Source organism: Chiloscyllium punctatum, chromosome 40 (assembly GCF_047496795.1).
Source record: "Chiloscyllium punctatum isolate Juve2018m chromosome 40, sChiPun1.3, whole genome shotgun sequence".
In the NCBI taxonomy this organism is placed as follows: domain Eukaryota; kingdom Metazoa; phylum Chordata; class Chondrichthyes; order Orectolobiformes; family Hemiscylliidae; genus Chiloscyllium; species Chiloscyllium punctatum.
Window position 1 is genome coordinate 45,108,277 of NC_092778.1, and position 19,503 is coordinate 45,127,779.

Sequence of the window (19,503 nt, forward strand, 5' to 3'; positions counted from 1 at the left end):
ATTGAATTCCGTGATTTTGTTTTATTATTCGAATATGGAACCAAATCCTATTTTGATATTTAAATGCGCCGTTTCTCAATGTATAACCGTAAGTTTCTGTTTGTAAACGTGAAGTAAAACATGAGCGGCTCCCAGATTGGATGGAGATGTCCGTGTTTCCGGGGGAATTTGTTTCCACCCAGAGGCTGGAGGTTGGTGGCGTCTGGTTTTTCTCGGCGCCATTTTGTGCTCGGACTCGGTGATGGTGTGAGCTCCTTCCCCCCGCGGAGGAGGGGAATGATACCGTGTTCAAGCTGGAAGCGCGGGTTGGTTCATTTCTCCTCCTTTCCGCCGAATGAAGTTGTTCGGGGGTTTTTGGGGATATTTTCGCCGCCTCTCCCCGGAGCTCCGACCTCTCTGCGACTGAAAGGCCCGATCGGAATCCTTGAGAGAGGAGGGCAGGGACATTCCCTAAATTCCGGCCCTGACTCGCAGTTTGAACTCGTGGGGGGGGGGGGCGGGGTAGTGGAGAGGGAAGCTCTGGTTCAGGTGCAGATTAAATTCACTCTTGTATATTGTCCCGGACAATCGTTTCCCCCAGTGAAATATTGTCCATGTTTATTATCTCAGCACCTGTCCTGTCGCCTCAATGAGATTGACCATTTCTAGATGGGGACTTGCTTCTCCGCTTGAGATTTTATTCAAACCCATTTTGTCATGGGGTTCTTTCAGAAAAGAGAAACTTTCATTCCCTTAGCCGCAACTGGATTTCAACTCAAATTTGAGGAGTCAAAAGTTAGTATCACTAAAATTATTCTATCATCGAGTTTTTAAAACTATAGCTTTAAAAGGATTGAGATTGTTGTCCTGGCTGTAACTTTATGACAGAGATCTTTCATGGCTATGCAGCTTACAATTGTCTCACGTTTTGAAATCAACAGCTTGTTAGTGGTTTGTAGTCTGTGGATGTAGGTTTGTTAATATTGTTTTTTTTGTAAAATGCGCTTAGGGTTTTGACATTCTGATTTTAAAGTCAGCAAATGTACTGTAAACAAGTCAATAAATAATATTTGGCAAATAATGAATGTCTTTGTTCTCTTGATGGTAGTGAATTATGTGGTGACCTAATCACTGGTTATATTTAGCTAGATAAAGTATTATTGCTCCTAATGTAGACAGTGCTATGCAGTTGACAAATGTATGGCCTAAATGTCGCTTATGTGAAGTGCCAAATTGGCTTGCACTCCTAACTCATTAAGGCATTTCTCTGCCTGCCTCCCCTGTATCCCAAAATTATTAACCCTGTTTGGGAGAAAGGGAAAAGAAAATTTGTAAATAGTGAGGGAAGGTTGTTCTGTGTGCCCTGTAAATTCGCTGTAAAATAAGGTGTCATGACTGTATTTTAACATTGTACTGATTGTACTCATCTAATTCTATACTAATTGAACATTTTCTTTGCAACAGATCAATCCTTTTAATAACCAATCGAATTTATGAACCTTACAGACAAAAAAATGTATATGACAACTGAGAAATCTTTTGTGCAAACTGAATATTAATTACTAGCCTGGCAATCAAAACTTCTCATACATATGCTGGAAAAATTGATCGACTCATGATCATTATCCAGTAACCGTGTTGGAAAATGGATCTCTACTGGCAGGATTGAGCATGAGTGTCCATGGTCACATAGCTTGTTGAAACTCAATACCTAAGGTCATAATGTGAAGAATGCTCAATCAGAATAAAGGACCAGAGGGCAGCCAGTGCTGGGGGAATCTAGCTCAATAGAATGTAACATCTTCAAGCTAATTAATTTTTTAAAAATTCACTAATCGCATTTTTAAAAATAAAATGTAAGAGCTAGAGTAGGCCATTCAGCTCTTATGGAACAGTGAGGCAGAATAAGATTGTGGCTGATCTGCAGCAAACCTGAACTCTAGTTTCTCATAGCCCTCACATTTTTGATGTTTGAAAAATCTAGCAATTTCCTCTTTTATACTTTTTGATATAGCCTCCACAATTGAGAGATAGAGTTCCAGATATTGCCTTCTGAGAGAAAGAAATTCCTTTGCATCTTAGTTTTGAGTAAATCTGTATTCTGTAACTATCTTCCCTGCATGAAATTCATCCGCTGGAGAAACATATTTTTCAAATCAACTCTTTCAAGCTCCATTAAAATTTATGTTTCAATAAAATCAACCTGTATTTTCTGAAACTCCATAAATTAACATGCAACCAGAATCCCATCATCTGGGTAACAGTTTGGCAATATTATTTAGTGCTGTAGGTGAAAGCTACTTGGCTTACCTTCACACGAGTCTTGGACATTGGTTTTTGGTGCTGTTCCATAGATTTTTAATTGTGGTTCAATGATAGACATGGTTTAAACCTAGAAATATTTGTTATTTTCTCTATTTTCACATTTTCCATAGTACAAACCACAAAAAACACCGCCCTGACAAAAACATAAATTGCTGGAAAAGCTCAGCAGGTCTGGCTGGATTTGTGGAGAGGAAATCAGTCAGTTTTAAGGGTCACTCAACTTAAAATGTTAATTCTGATTTCTGTCCACAGATCCTGTCAGACCTGATTAGCTTTTCCAGCAGTTTCTAATTTACAGCTTCTGCAGTTCTTTTAGTTTTAATAAATACAAATATAACACAAGTTTAGGTTGAATGGTGACTGAATTATATTGCTGCTTGCTGTTCACAAATAGTGCAATCTGCTGGAACTATCATGATTTTTCAAAATTCCTATTTGTTTGCAAAATGAATACAGTACTCAAGTTTTAAAGTACATTTTAGTATATTTCTTGACATGCTAAAAATGCAAATTTTAAAAATCAAATTTTTTAGATGTTTCAGAATCTAAATTGTGTACTAACTATTCCTGTTACAAACAGTATTTAGATTAGCAAACCAAGTTACAATAATCTTCATATAAAACTTTTCAACTCAGCAGCTTGGGCTTGTAAAGGGTGGATCGTGTCTGATCAATCTGATTAAAGTTCTTGAAGAGATGGCTGATCTCATGGACAAGGGAATTTTATTGGATGCTATCTCTTTGGACTTCCAGCAAGTATTTCAGTCCACCTTTAAACATTTGTTAACAAAAACTTAAGATGATGGGATTAAAGGCAAATTATTAACCTGATTCAGAAATTTGTGAAGCAACACGATAAAGTAGGCATAATAGGAGAGTCTTCCCATTGGCAGGATGCGACTAATGGTGTTGCACACAGATGCGTTTAGCAACCTCAGCAATTATATGTTTATTAGTGATAGAAGAACCAAAATTGGAGATGACACAAAAAAGGTAGCATTATGAGCAATGTAAATGGAAGCATAAAATTGCAAAGAGGGATTAGTTAATTGAATAGATAAAACTATGGCAGTAGATTTCAATAGGGACAAAAACGTCAATCATTTGGACCAAGGGAAGAGGGTATTTTCTGAATAGTGAAAAACTAGTGCTGTAAGATCTTAAAAAGACATGGGAAGCTCCAAGCATATAGACTACTAAAGTCTTATGAACAGGTGCATATTCTGGAAAAGGTTAATGGGATTCTGGCATCCAGAACCTCAACCTGAGCTACAAATCTTCTCCAAACAGGCTAATGGGATTCTAACCTTTATATCCAACAGACTAGAACATTAGGAGTAGAAGTCTTGTTTGAATCATACAAAGTTCTGGATAGGTCTAAAGTACAATGTTCAGATCTGGGCACTGCACATTGAGAAAGAGAGATCGACTTTGGAGGGATTATAACATTGATTTACTAGAATGACATCTGGATTCCAGGGATAGGTAATGAGAACAGGTTACATAAACTAGGGTTATGTTATGTGGAATTCAAAGTTAAGGGATAATTTGATCATCAATTCCTTAGATGAGGAAAGGAAAAGATTTGGTAGATGGAAACTATTACTGGGACAAGCATAGATGCCCTAAAAATTATTATCAGACTTTTAAAGAGTGAAATTAAGAACAATTTGTACACGTGGATGTTTGAAACTCATTTCTGCAAACGCAATTTGATGTTAGATCATCTTTTCATTTTGATTCTGATATATCATGCATGCAAGCATAATGAGTTAGATCACAGATTAGCCATAATTCCCTTGAGTCTGTTTCACCAATCAAAGGGCAAAATGACCTTTTCCTGATCCTAATTGAGATTTGTTAGTATTGGCACCAAAATTGGTGGCATAATAGTGAAGGTTTTCTAAGATTACTAAGGGATCTTGATCAAATGGGTCAATGGGCTTGAAAAATGGCAGACCGAGTTTAATTTGGATAAATGCAAGGTATTATGTTTTGATACAACAAACAGGGGCAGGACATATAAATTGATGGTAGAGTCTTGGATAGTGTTGTTGAACAGAGGCGTGCAGGTACACAATTCTTTGTAGTTTGTCACATATAGACAGGGTGGTTAAAAAGGCATTTAGCATGCTTGCTTTCATTGTTTTCAGTGCTTTGAGTATAGGATTTGAGAAATCATGTTGAGGGTGTACTGGACATTGGTGGGGCTTCTGGACTATTGTGTCCATTTCTTGTTTCCCTGTTGTAGGAAGGATATTATTGAATGAGAGAAGGTTCAAAAGAGTTTTACCAGGAAATTGCCAATTATGGAAAGTTTGAGTTATAAAGAGAGGCTGGATAGGTTAGGACTCTTAGAAGGAGTGTAGGAGGTTGAAGGGTGACCTTATACGTGTTTATAAAGTCATGAGTGGTATAGACAGGGTTAACAGTAGGTGTCTCTTTAAGATGGAGGTTTCAAGACTGGGGGCATATTTTACAGTGAAGGAGGAGATATTTAAAAATGATGGGCAAATCTTTTACACAGAGGATGGTTTGCGCATGGAATGAACTTCCTGAGGAAGTGGTGGTTGCAGGAACAGTTACAACGTTTAAGAGACATTTGGATAGATACATGAATAGGAAAGGTTTGGAAGGATATGGGCCAAGAGCAGGCAGGTCGGGCTAGTTTAGTTTGGGATTATGTTTGATATGGACTGGTTGCACAAAGGATCTGTTTCCTTGTTTTATGACTCTGTGTAGTTCGCATTTACTGGATGTAGGTTTGCTCGCTGAGCTGGAAGGTTCATTTCCAAACGATCCATCACCCTACTAGGTAACATCTTCAGTGGGCCTCCGGGCGAAACACTACTGATAATTCCTGCTTTCTATCAGCAGTGTTTAGCCCGGAGGCCCACTGAGGATGTTACCTAGTAGGGTGACGAAACGTCTGGAAAGAACCTTCCAGCTCAGCGAGCAAACCTACATCCAGAACCTCAATCTGAGTTACAAATCTTCTCAACTTGCTACGTTAGCATTTACAGAAGAATTATACTAGGTTAACATTAAGGCCCCTTTAGGTACTTTTTAACATGGTCAGTTGCACTGGCACTAGCAACCTTTGATTATCTCATTTGAGTTGCCAAATTTTTGAGGAAAATCTGACATTCCAAGGAGGTGCACAAATGGTGTGTTGTGGCTGGGTCGATTCCTATCCCCTTTCAACAGTTGCACGTGATTACCAATTAGGAACTATGACTCTTTAAATAAAGGTCCTATCTATCTGTTTTTCTTCCTGGTTCCAGAATGCTGGGGCTAATTCCATGGTCCTCCCTCTGTTATCCTGTCATTAGCTCTCCTTGTTCCCCCCCCCCCCCCCCCCCCCCATCTAAAGAACATCCTGAGCTCTATGCCTCAGCAACATATGATACATTTCATCATTGAACTGCCATCTTAATGATACTAAATTGCATTAAAGGAAGATGTTGGTATCAGAAGTTGATGTTTAACAAGATAGGAAAATATTAACGCTGAGTTACATTTTATGCTATTTATTAAGGAAAAGTAATGTGTGATTGATACAAACCTTGATTATTGGTGGAGTGTGATGAGAATATGTCAGTAGTCAAAAGGTTGATCTGTAAAAGCAAAATGAACAGTGAGATCTTTGTTACTAAATTAATTACATGCCAAAAGATATTGCCAGTTCGGATATATTGAGTCTGAAGGAAAAACAAATAAAACCATGCTTTCAGTATTGGATCAATGTTGGTTACCGAAGGAAGCAAAGAAAAACAACAAAGATATTTGTTTACAGCAAGCAGTTAAAGAGGTAAGATTCATGAAATAAATGGACAAGCATTTTGAAGGCAATTCTTGTGTATCTTTGTATCACGAAGCTATCTTGTGCAGTATGCAACCACTAATAACTTTTAAAGAAAATGTACTGGACAATAATGAATGGCAAACCAGACAAGATAGCAATAAGAAGTGAAAGAACTGCGGATGCTGTAAATCAAATAAAAACAGAAAATTACTAGAAAAGCGGAGCAGATTTGGTAGCATCTGTGGAGAGAAATCAGAGTTAATGTTTTGGATTGAACGACAATCAAGTGTTTTTATTTTTGAAGATAGCAGGAGGTCTTGTTCAGAGGCTAGGAGCATGAAAGAATTGGAGGACATTTTCCCTGGGGTGGGGGAGTCCAGAACTAGAGGGCATAGCTTGAGGGTGAGAGGGGAAAAATTTAAAAGGGACCTTAGGGATAACGTTTTCATGCACGAGGTGATCGGGGGGTGCATGTATGGAATGAGCTGACAGAGGAAGTGTTGGAGGCTGGTACAATTACAACATGTAAAAGGCATCTGGATGGGTATATAAATAGGAAAGGTTTCAAGGGATATGGACCAAGTGCTAGTTACTGGGACTCGATTAGATTAGGGTATCCGGTTGTCATGGATGAGTTGGACTGAAGGGTCTGTTTCCGTGCTGACATCTCTATGACTCTGACAATGACATTGTTGCACAGATTCTAACCATAAGCTGACCTGATGTGAGCTGGACCTAACTTCAAACTACAAAAGGTTTCTGAAGTTTGGTGTGCGCGAATATTTTGATTCTATTAAAATCATACTTGCCACTCACCTCGTTTCATTCAGTCCCGAACAATAGGAAACATCAGGAATTGCTTTTCCAAGTGCATTCCCATTGCTGCCCATTGTACAGAATGAAATAATTGGTTAGCTCACAGAGCTGTTTGGTTATCATGCAGATGTTTTATTACCATACTGGGTAACAACATCAGTGCAACTTCTGTGAAGCGCTGTTCTGTTCTGATTGGTTTTTTACATGGTCCAGTCTGTTGAGGTTAGTGTCACTTCCGTATCTATTTGTAAACTGGGTCTGTGTGTTTGTTGATGGTCTTTTTAGTTGAAAACCAGGCTTCCAAGAACACTCTTGTGTGTCTCTGGTTGGCTTGTCCCAGGAAGTAACTTTGTCATAGTTGAATTGATGGCCCTTTCAGTCTGTGTGTATCGAGATGAAGGAGAGTGGATCATTTTGTTTAATAGCCAGTTGGTGTTCATGATGTTGGATGGTTAGCTTTCTAACTGTTTGTCCAATGCTATGCATGCTATGGGTATGGAGTCCTTAGTCCTAGTAAATAGCTGACGTAGTGTGACTGTTGGTTGGTGTGCCACCATAATACCTAGTGGTCGTACCAGCCTGGTAGTTAGTTCTGATATGATCTTCCCATAGAGTTGGGTGGATAGTGTTTTGGTAGGTACAGTATTTTCTTGGCATTATCTGTTTGATAGGCATTGGTGGATGAAGCTACTGGGGTGTCCGATGTTAGCAAAGACTCTGTGTAAGTGTTCTTCTTTATACAGTTCTGCTGTGTTGCAGTGTGTCACGGCTCTTTTGAATAGTGGATTGACACAGCTCCATTTGTGGACATTGGGGTGGTCGCTGTTGTAATTGAGGATCTGGTCCATCTGAGTGGGTTTCCTGTATACTTTAGTTCTAACTCCTCCTTTGGTCATCCGTTCTACCATAACATCTAGGAATGTGAGTTAGTTATTGTTCTCTTCCTCCCTGGTAAACTTGATACTAGTGAGTATACTATTGATGAGGTGGTGTTTCTTCCAGTCTAGTATATTTGATGATGACAAAGGTGTCATCCATGGATCGTATCCATTGTTTCGGTTGGGTCAGGGGAAGGGCTGTTTTTTCAAGTCTCTGCATGACTGCTTTTGATATTAGTTCCAAGATGGGAGAGCCCGTTGGTGTGCCGTTGACCTGTTGATATGTCTAACCATTGAAGACAAAGTGGGTGGTAAGGCATAGGTCGAGCAGCTTGAGCATATTGTCTGTACTGATGGTGTTGCTGTGTAAGAATGATACTTTTATGATAAGCCAAATGAGCTTTAACAGCTGGGAGTCACTGTCACTTGATCCTCTAGTAGTGTGGAGTTATGTCAAGACATTATTCGAAAGAGCCGTGACACACTGCAACACACCAGAACTGTATAAAGAAGAACATTTACGCAAAGTCTTTGCTAATATCGGATACCCCATCAGCTTCGTCCGCCAAGGCCTATCCAACAGACAATGCCAAGAAGACACTGTACCTACTAAAACACTGGCCACCCTACCCTACGTGAAAAATCATATCAGAATTAACTACCAAGTTATTAATGCCACTAGGTATTATAGTGGCACACCAACCAACAGCCAGACTATGCCAGCTACTTACCAGGACTAAGGACCCTATACTCATAGCATGCAGGACTAATTTGGTATACAGAATTCCTTGCAACAAGCACTACATCAGATAAACAGTTCGAAAACTAGACATCCGACTTCATGAACACCAACTGGCTATTAAACAAAATGATCCACTCTTCCCCCTTCCGCCTCCAATAGACTGAGAGGGCCATCAGTTCAACTATGACAAAGTTACTATCCTGGGACAAGCCAACAGAGACACGCAAGAGAGTTCTTGGAAGCCTGATTTTCAACCAAAGAGGCCATCAACAAATACATAAACCCAGTGTACAAACCACTGCAGAGAAGACACAGAAGTAACATTCACCTCAACAGACTGGACCACTTAAAAGCCAAGTGGGACAGAACTCGCACTAATGATATCAGCCAGTATGGTAATGAAACATCTGCACGATAACCCAACAGTTCAGCAAGCTAACCTACTACCTCATCCACAACCTGAGCTATAGATCTTTGCAAAAACCTTAAAAATCACACACAATAATTGTAAGCCACAGCCTGATCAACATCACAACATTGTAATTGAACAAAACACAACACAGACCATTTGGACTGAATGGCTATCTCTGCAATGGCATTCTATGGAACCTGTGCATCAAATGTCCTTTTTGTAATCATTATGGAATATTTAACAGTTCCCTTCTGTTCAATGTATTATACTAATACAAATCATCAGGTAATTCTAATATTGTGCAGAAAAGGTCTTTGAATTGCAAAGACTGGATTATAATAAAGCAGGAGTTCATAGTTTGTATATTAAAACAACTTTGTTTTTAGCAATTCCCCATGATGCATGGAAGTGAAATGTATTGTAATTATGGAAATTGAAAGACATAGAATGGTTATACTGGATAGTTCAGTGTATTTACAAACTCTTTTAATTAACTTGAATTTTTGACTCAAATGCCTATATCCTGAATATCTTTAATACCCAGCCACTATTTTAGTGATTAATATAAAATACACTAGTTTGTGTGAAATTTGTCACTCATATTTATGTGGTATTTGCTAAATTTTAAATGGATAATTTAATCCTATTAGAACAAGTCATTTTAAATATTTCATCTGGATAACCCAAGTTGAGTAGCAAAGTCCAAGTTACTTTTCTATCTTGTCTATTGAAAGTACTCACTCAAGCTGGACCACAATTATCTATTCTTTATGTCTAAAGAATGGACAGTTTTTAGGCATCCAGAGTAAGTTCCTTTTTCTGTCAACAACCACTGTGTAGGTCATTACATTGCAGACTCGTGCTCTGGCTGATCATTTATATTTCCTCTTTTCTCTTATACAGTCAGAGAAGTCACTTAATGCACCTTGATCAACAAACCCAATATTAACTGAGAATTGAATTGGGATTTGTTTTTATTTTATCCTACAAAGTACTGGGAAAACTCAGCAGGTCTGGCAGCATTTGCAGACAGGTACAGAAACAGATGCTGCCAAATCTGCTGAGTTTCTCCAGCATTTCCTGTTTTAATTTCAAATCTGCAGCATCCAGAGTATTTTGTTTTTATTTGTAGGATGAATGGTCAATGTTTAGTTACCTACTGCCTTTACTAACCGAGCTGCTGAAATAATCTTCCAGTAGGATAAAGTAACTCACATAATATTGTTTTTTTTCTGTTGATTATATTTAATGTGTTGTTTCTCTTAATTTCTTGTAGATTGTTTAATTGAGTCAAGAACTGTGACAATATGAATCGACATTTCAACACCAGTCGGGAATCATCTGGTCGGGAAGTCTTTAAACGAAAAGCAGATGATACTCAAGAAAGTGAGATTAAATTACCAAAAACAGAAACTGATGAACACTACATCTTACGCACAAACAATGCAGACAGTAAACTCGCCCTTCCTGTACAGCCTGACTATTATGACAAGAGCTTTCCTGACTACAGGCAGCCTGTTGAGATTGGCTGCTTTTCATTAGATTCAAATCGCCAGCTCTTCAATGATGCCAGGCAGCTAAAATACTGTGTGAAACCCACCAGCAAGAATCCAAATTTCAATCTACGGGATGGTTACAAAGACAGATACATAAAAAGGAATGATAACATTAAGGAAAAGCTGGATCATATCCTGAAGTGGATATTATTGAACAAACACAAATTCCCCACACTGTCTGGTGATGACAAATCACCTGCTTTATCAAAGTAAGTTGTAATGTTAGCTGTAGAATAGTATCATTTGTTACAAAGCTCCTGAGGGAATGGGACATTCTTAGTTTCAAAATCCATTGTCAACATCCAGCAGTCTGCGGTTAGCTAGAGTGAATTTTCTTTGATTCTTCCTTGAACCATATTTAGTTTCCACTTCAGAGTTTCCCTCAAATCCACATCAGCAACTGAGTGGAAAGTGTCAGTTTAGTCTTTAATTGGGGGCAGGCGACCTGGAACTGATTAAACTCATTTACATATGACCTTACAATCACCTGAGCATATATTTGAACACTGGCTCATAATTCAAAAGCCAAAGTCTGGCCTAGTGTGCCAGCCCATTCTCCAATCAGGAAACATATGTAATTTTTTTTAATGATACAGGTGTTTAGTTCATTGTCATTGTGTGAAAATGTCACCATAAAGTAATCAGTTTATTTGCTCGTAACTATGGTAGCTAAGCACTTTATGGCCATGTGCATTTATATGACAAGATAGTCTTTCAGTGAAGGAATGTGATCTTGATTCCTTAATTTTCTATCCCTTTATTTTGTGTTTGATGGGTTCCTTACAGATACTTCCTCAGTAAGTGAAAACAAGCTTTGTGGGGTATAAAGAGAACAAAGTTGAATTTGTGTTTTGAAAATCATGAATTAAGGCCTGAAATGATTATGAAGAGAAGAGAAATTTACTTACTCAGGAATCTTACTCTGCTGTCACCTTGAGCTCTAACTGGATTCAGGCTGCAGTTAAATTATAGTCATCAGGGGGATATAACACAAAAGATTTTCTATTCATATAACTAGAGTTCCCAATGTTACTGCAGAGAGGACAAAACTTGTCAACATATTCAAATCTTCATACCATGCCCTTCATCCTACTGTGGTGCAAAGACAAGACTCCTGTAGTATGAAGAGGATTAACCAGGGAATATTTCCTATTGCAAGCTGACTACTATAGGTAATAGTGTTAACCTTGTACATCCCTGGCTGTTGGCAATGGAAACAGATCAACTGTGCTGTTTTCTTTCTTGTGTATGTTTTGCTGGTTTATGAGATTGTCTATGTCTGTTTCTACTTATAGTCAGCTACACACAGACTTCATCACATGGAGAGGACATCTGACTAAAATTCTAACTACTCCTTATGAGAACCGAGAGGGATGGATGTTGGCAGTGACTCTGTTTCATGGAACCTATTACATGAGTGAGGTAGAGACCGAGGAAGCCAGACGGCAGAGAGAGCAGCGGACTGAAATGCAGGAAGAATTGATATATGGAGGATATAAATTTGAACAGTACTTGTGTGCAGGTGAGAGATTTATCCAAAGCTTTCATTGCTTCAAAACAATCCAGCTGTCAAAGGATTGCAATGGTCAGATTAAGTTGGTTAAGATAACTTTAACTTCTCAGTTTAAGGTGTGATGGGAAAGATTTAAAAGGGACTGGAAGGGTAACGTCTTCATGCAGAGGGTGTGCATGAATGAGCTGCTAGAGGAAGTGATGTAGGCTGGTACAATTACAACATTTAAAAGGCATCTAGATGGGTATATGAATAGGAAGAGTTTAGAGTCACAGAGATGTACAGCACGGAAAGAAATCCTTCAGTCCAACTCGGCCATGTTGACTAGATAAGTTAAATAAATCTAGTCCCATTTGCCAGCATTTCTTTATAGCAAAGAGATCGGAATTGAATGCAGTATTCCAAAAGTGGCCTAACCAATGTCCTGTACAGCCAGAACATGAACTCTGATCTCCTATATTCAATGCACTGACCAATAAAGTCATGTATCCCAAACACCACCTTCACTAGCCTGTCTACCTGCAATTCTTCTTTCAATGTACTATGGAACTGAACCCCAAGGCCTCTGTTTAACAACACTCCCCAGACCTTATACGCTTAATGATAAGTCCTGACCTGATTTGCCTTACCAAAATGCAGCACCTCGCGTTTATCTAAATTAAACTCCATCTGCCAGGATATGATCCAAATGTTGGCAAATGGGACTAGATCAGATTGGGATGTCTGGTCAGTGCGAATGAGTTGGACCAAAGGGTCTGTTTCCATGCTATATGAATCTGTGACTGTAAGTTGAGTATTTATTAGTATAACCACAAAGAGCTATAAGAATAAGGAACTAAAGAACAAACAGCAATTAAAAATGCCATTGATCATCCACTTCAGCTAAGTGCAAAAATTGGAGCAGGATCAGACCATATGGCCCACCGAACCTGCTCCACCATTTAATTCAATCAAGGTTGATGTGGACTTTAACACTGTTTTCTTGCCCACTCCCCCATATCCTTTAATACGCTGAGAGATTAAATATCTTTCTCTCAGCATTGTATTCAACAATGGAACATCCATAATGCTCTTGGGTAGAGAATTTCATCATCTTTTAGGTGGAATAATTTCTACTCACCTCAGTCCTAAATAATTTGGCCTAATGAAATGATTTAATTTTTTTGCTATCTATATGCTATAATGAGGAAAAATTGTATTAATGAACAGAGGCCAATATGACATTAATATGAGCTGAAAATGTGTTGCTGGAAAAGCGCAGCGGGTCAGGCAGCATCCAAGGAGCAGGAGAATCGACGTTTTGGGCATGGGCCCTTCTTCAAGAATGAGGAAAGTGTGCCAAGCAGGCTAAGATCAAAGGTAGAGAGGAGGGACTTGGGGGAGGGGCGTTGGAAATGCAATAGGTGAAAGGAGGTTAAGGTTAAGGTGAGGGTGATAGGCCGGAGTGGGGGTGGGGGGCGGAGAGGTCAGGAAGAAGATTGCACGTTAGGAAGGTGGTGCTGAGTTCGAGGGTTGGGACTGAAACAAGGTTGGGGGAGGGGAAATGAGGAAACTGGAGAAATCAGAGTTCATCCCTTGTGGTTGGAGGGTTCCTAGGCAGAAGATGAGGCGCTCTTCCTCCAGCCGTCGTGTTGCTATGGTCTGGCGATGGAGGAGTCCAAGGACCTGCATGTCCTTAGTGGAGTGGGAGGGGGAGTTGAAGTGTTGAGCCATGGGGTGGTTGGGTTGGGTTGGTTGGTCCCGGTGTCCCAGAGGTGTTCTCTGAAACGTTCCGCAAGTAGGCGGCCTGTCTCCCCAATATATAGGAGGCCACATCGGGTGCAGCAGATGCAGTAAATGATGTGTGTGGAGGTGCAGGTGAATTTGCGGAATGTTTCAGAGAACACCTCTGGGACACCCGGACCAACCAACCCAACCAACCCAACCACCCTGTGGCTCAACACTTCAACTCCCCCTCCCACTCCACCAAGGACATGCAGGTCCTTGGTCTCCTCCATCGCCAGACCATAGCAACACGACGGCCGGAGGAAGAGTGCCTCATCTTCCACCTAGGAACCCTCCAACCACAAGGGATGAACTCAGATTTCTCCAGTTTCCTCATTTCCCCTCCCCCCACCTTGTTTCAGTCCCAACCCTCGAACTCAGCACCACTTTCCTAACCTGCAATCTTCTTCCTGACCTCTCCGCCCCAAACCCTATCACCCTCACCTTAACCTCCTTCCACCTATTGCATTTCCAACGCACCTCCTCCAAGTCCCTCCTTCCTACCTTTTAGCCTGCTTGGCACACTTTCCTCATTCCTGAAGAAGGGCTCATGCCCAAAACGTCGATTCTCCTGCTCCTTGGATGCTGCCTGACCTGCTGCGCTTTTCCAGCAACACATTTTCAGCTCTGATCTCCAGCATCTGCAGTCCTCACTTTCTCCTCACATTAATATGAGCAAGGGTATTCCAGATTCTATTCAGGATGAACAATGCTTCCTGCAGAAGAAGTACCCATCTCTGGTGAACCACAATGGAATAAAATATTTCAGGACTGAAGCATTTAATGGTAGGGCCCTGGGGAGTATTGCCAAACAAAGAGACCTATGCATGCAGGTGCATAGTTCCTTGAAAGTGAAGTATAGGAGTGAGATGCCATGTTGCAGCTGTATAGTTGATTAGTGAGGACGCTTTTAGAATTCTGTGTTCAATTTTCGTCTCCCTGCTATAGGAAGGATGTTGCGAAACTTGAAAGGATTCAGAAAGGATTTATGAGGATGTTGCCAGGTTTGGAAGGCTTGAGCTATAGGGAGAGGCTGAATAGGCTAGAGCTATCTTCCCTGGAGCAGTGGAGACTGAGGGGTGACCTTATAGAAGTTTATAAAATCATCAGGGGTATAGATATGGTGAATAGCCAAGGTGTTTTCCCGGGGGTGGGGAGTTCAAAACTAGAGGGCACAGTTTTAGGGTGAGAGGGAAAAGATTTAAAAGGGACCGGAGGGGTAACTTTTTCCACGGAGGGTGGTGTATGTATGGAATGAGCTGCTAGAGGAAATGGTAGAAGCAGGTACAGTTACAACATTTAAAAGACATTTGGACAGGTATATTGACAGGAAAGGTTTACAGGGATATGGCCAAATGCTGGCAAATGGGATGAGTTCAGTTTAGGATATCTGATCGGCACAGGCGAGTTGGACTGACATGCTACGTGCCCCTATGACTCTAATACTTTATGATGATCTTAATTATTTCACATTTTCTTACCGCCTATAGCTATATATTTCAACTCCATATTACTAAATTCAAAAGAGTCTCTCGAGCCACAACCAAGTTTTTAAATGACACAATCTATAACTGTGTCAGTGGGTGTTTTTCACAGCACAAGTAGATAGAGAATGAACTTTCTCATTATTACACTTTGCTGAAATCCAAATATAGGCATGTCCAATCTCATTTAAATGAGAAAATAAATTGGGAACTTAAACAGCAGTGATTTCACCTACTGTTGTTTCAATGCCACTAGCAAACATCTGCTGGGAACTGAACTATATTTTAAAAAGCTAAGCAGGAATAGAGGTATAGAAATCTCTCTCAGAATTCCCTTGATAAATACTGAAAAATCATACTAATGGTCAACCTAGGTCAATAAAGATCCCAATTTGTGTGACAGTAACTGACCTCAGCTAGGACAGCAGATGAGGCACTTTGATTGCTTTCAGAGATTGCCACTGAAATATATACATGTGTAAATATTCATAGAAACAGAAAATTATGGGGATACTCAACAGGTCAGACAGCATCTCTGAGAGAGAAGTTAATCTTACATTGTATTATATTTATGTTTAAATGCTCAAATGTCAGGAAGCACTCATTAAAGTTTTATATGGACAGCATGAAAAATAGCTGATATGCAAAACTGAAGGCCGCCTAGTATTCCTGGAATTAACCCTGGCATGAAAGAGTTTGACAGATGAGGATGCAAAATTGGAAACATTCATAGTTTTTTTTTCAGATAAACCAGGTGGGAATCCTAATCCAGCAGGTGTGGTAAACACTAATGAAGCGTTTTGTTGTGTGGTTCGAACTCGGTTGAATGGGCATTCACTCGTATTCTCTGGTGAGGTGGATTGCAAAGACAACTCTGACCCAAGGTTAAAGGCTCCCCAGTGTTATGTGGAACTAAAGACGAGCAGGGAGATTTACACTCCAAACCAAGAGAGGAATTTTCACAGGTAGGTGACCTTTGCCTCCTGCACCCTCATGGGCAAGATTAAATTAAGCTGTTCTAAATAGCACATCCAGCTAATGAATATGCACCTGTAAACACCTGTAGTGCACAGCTCCAATGTTATTTGAGATGCATGCCTGTTGTAAATAGTAAATATCCACATTTGTGCTTGGCTACACTGAGAACTCAGGATTAAATTGCTTTTAAAAACAGAGTGGAAATGAAGCATCAGTGATCTCTATTTCCCAGATATTTTTGAAATGAGAAAGAATTCCTTTTTAAAATAACAAATAATATGCCTTTTTTGATAACATTTCAAAATAACACAACCAACATAGAGGCTATTGATAACAATCACAGCTGCAGGTGAAAAGACTGGAAGTAATAGCTCCACACACAGTTGCTGATTGTACAAATCTTGGCAGGACTGTAGGACTCATCCATTACAAAGTGGAAACAGAGTAAAGACGCACAATTCAAAGAGGGAGAAGATGACAACTCTGCAGAAAGAAGGTTTTTTTAATCAGTGTATTCATTAGCTGATTGATCAAATGAAGCAAAATATATATGTAAGGAACTAGATAATGAAATCAGCATGACAAAGGGAAAGATAGGCAGGAAGCAGTGGATGAACACAAAAGGACTGGTGGTCTGAGGTGCATTTATTTTAATGCAAGAAGCATAGTAGGTAAGGTAGATGGACTTGGGGTTTGGATTCGTACCTGGGAGTATGATATTGCTATTACTGACACTTGGTTGAGGGAAGGGCATGATTGGAAACTAAATATCCCAGGATATCAATGCTTCAGGTTCGATAGAGAGGGATGTAAAAGGGGTGGAGGAGTTGCATTACTGGTCAAAGAAGAAATCACAGCTATGCTGAAGGAGGGCAATATGGGCTGAGCTCAGAACAGGAAGGGTGCAGTAACAGTGTTGGGGCTGTGTTACAGGCCTCCCAAGCGGGAGATAGAGAATATGTAGAGACATCATATAAAGATGTAGGAGCAACAGGGCGGTGGTGATAGGAGATTTTAATTTTCCCAACATTGACTGGGATTCACTTCGTATTAGGGCTCTGGAAGGAGCAGAATTTATAAGGAGCATGCAGGAGGATTTTCCAGAGCAGTATGTAAGTAGTCCAACTTGGGAAGGAGCCATACTAGACCTGGTGTCAGGAAATGAGCGCAGCCACGTGGTTGAAGTTTCAATGGGGGATTACTTTGGGAATAGTGATCACAATTCCATAAGTTTTAAGAATACTCATGGACAAAAAGATGAGTGTGGTCCTAAAGGAAGAGTGCTAAATTGGGGGAAGGCTAACTACCAAAATTCAGCAGGAGCTGGGGAATCTGGATTGGGAGCAGCTGCTTGAAGGGAAATCCATACTCGATATGTGGGAGGGTTTTAAAGAGATGTTGATTAGAGTTCAGGAGAGTTATGCTCCTGTAAAAATGAGGGATAGAAATGGCAAGCTTAGGGAACCATGGATGACTGGTGAAATTGTGAGACTAGCTAAGGGGAAAAAGGATGCGTACATAACGTCTAGGCGACAAGACAGACAAAGAATATCGGGAATGTAGGACCAATCTGAAGCAAGGAATTAAGAGGACTGAAAGAGTCATGAGATATCCTTAGTGATCATGGATAAGGACAACCTCAAAGCCTTTTATTCATATATAAGGAGCAAGAGGGTAACTAGGGAAAGGGTTGGCCCAGTCAAGGACAAAGGAAGAAAGATATGTGTGGAGTCAGAGCAAATGGGTAACATTCTTAATGAGTACTTTGCATCGGTATTCACCGAGGAGATGGAGATGGCGGATGTTGAGGTTAGGGATAGATCTTTGATTAGTCTAGGTCAAGTTGGCAAAAGGAGGGAGGAAGTGTTATGTATTCGAAAAGGCATTAAGATGGACAAGTCCCCAGAACCGGATGGGATCTATCCCAGGTTACTGAGGGAAGCGAGAGAGGAAATAGCTGGGGCTTTAACAGATATCGTTGCAGCATCCTTGAAAACAGGGGAGGTCCCCTTGTTTAAGAAGGGTAGCAGGTATAATCCAGGTAATTACAGACCTGTGAGCCTGACATCAGTGGTAGGGAAGCTACTGGAGAAGATACTAAGGGATAGGATATATACCCATTTGGAAGAAAATGGATTTATCAGTGATAGGCAGCATTGGTTTGTGCAGGGAAGGTCATGTCTTACAAATCTAATGGATTTCTTTGAAAGAGGTGACAAGTTGATTGATGAGGGAAGGGCTCTAGATGTCATATACATAGACTTTAGTAAGGCATTTAATAAGGTTTCCCATGGTCGGCTGATGAAGAAGGGAAAGTTGCATGGGGTCCAGGGTGCTCTAGCTAAATATATATAGAGAACTGGTTGGGCAACAGGAGACAGAGAGTAATAATGGAAGGGAGCTTCTCAAAATGGAGACCTGTGACCAGTGGTGTTCCACAGGGATCTGTGCTGAGACCACTATTGTTTGTGATATACATAAATGATTTGGAGGAAGATGTAGGTTGCCTCATTAGCAAGTTTGTAGACGACACTAAGATTGGTGGAGTAGTAGAAAGTGAAGGACACTGTCAGAGAATACAGCAAAATATAGATAAATTGGAGAGTTGGGCAGAGAAATGGCAGATGGAGTTCAATCTGGACAAATGAGAAGTGATGCATTTTGGAAGATGCAATTCCAGAGCAATCTATACAGTAAATGGAAAAGACCTGGGGAAAATTGATGTACAGAGAGATCTGGGTGTTCAGGTCCATTATTCCCTGAAGATGGCAACGCAGATCAGTACAGTGGCATATATCATGCTTTCCTTCATCAGACGGAGTATTGAATACAAGAGTTGGCAGGTCATGTTATAGTCATATAAGACCAAAGTACTCATTAAGAATGTACAGTTCTGGTCGCCACATTACCAAAAGAATGTCGATGCTTTGGAGTTGGTGCAGAGGAGGTTCACCAGGATGTTGCCTGGTATGGAGGGTGCTAGCTATGAGGAGAGGTTGAGTAGATTAGGATTATTTTCATTGGAAAGGAGGAGGTTGTGGGGGACCTGATTGAGGCCTACAAAATCATGAGAGATGCAGACAGGATGGACAGCAAGAAACAGTTTCCCAGAGTGGAGGACGCAAAAGGGTCACGAGTTCAAAGTGAGAGGGGAGATATAGGTGGAAGGTTCTACATGCAGAGCATGGTGGGTGCCTGGAATGCATTGCCAGTGGAGGTGGTGGGGCGGGAACGATAGCGTCATTTAAAAT

The 19,503-nt window shown here is 40.4% G+C and overlaps 1 protein-coding gene across 4 annotated transcripts in view; it reads left to right on the forward strand.

The window, feature by feature from the left end:
• The window catches only part of dxo (decapping exoribonuclease), a 26,936-nt gene continuing 7,433 nt past the window's right edge, over positions 1–19,503 (forward strand). The window contains exons 1-4 of one of the 4 annotated variants that reach the window (XM_072559750.1): positions 1–88; positions 10,234–10,722; positions 11,809–12,035; positions 16,020–16,239. In XM_072559750.1, coding sequence (XP_072415851.1) covers positions 10,265–10,722; positions 11,809–12,035; positions 16,020–16,239 — 905 coding nt within the window. In that variant the 5' untranslated portion in view covers positions 1–88; positions 10,234–10,264. Of the gene's footprint in view, positions 89–157; positions 775–10,233; positions 10,723–11,808; positions 12,036–16,019; positions 16,240–19,503 lie in introns of those variants that run through there. The other 3 variants (XM_072559748.1, XM_072559749.1, XM_072559751.1) reach the window with 3 other exon arrangements.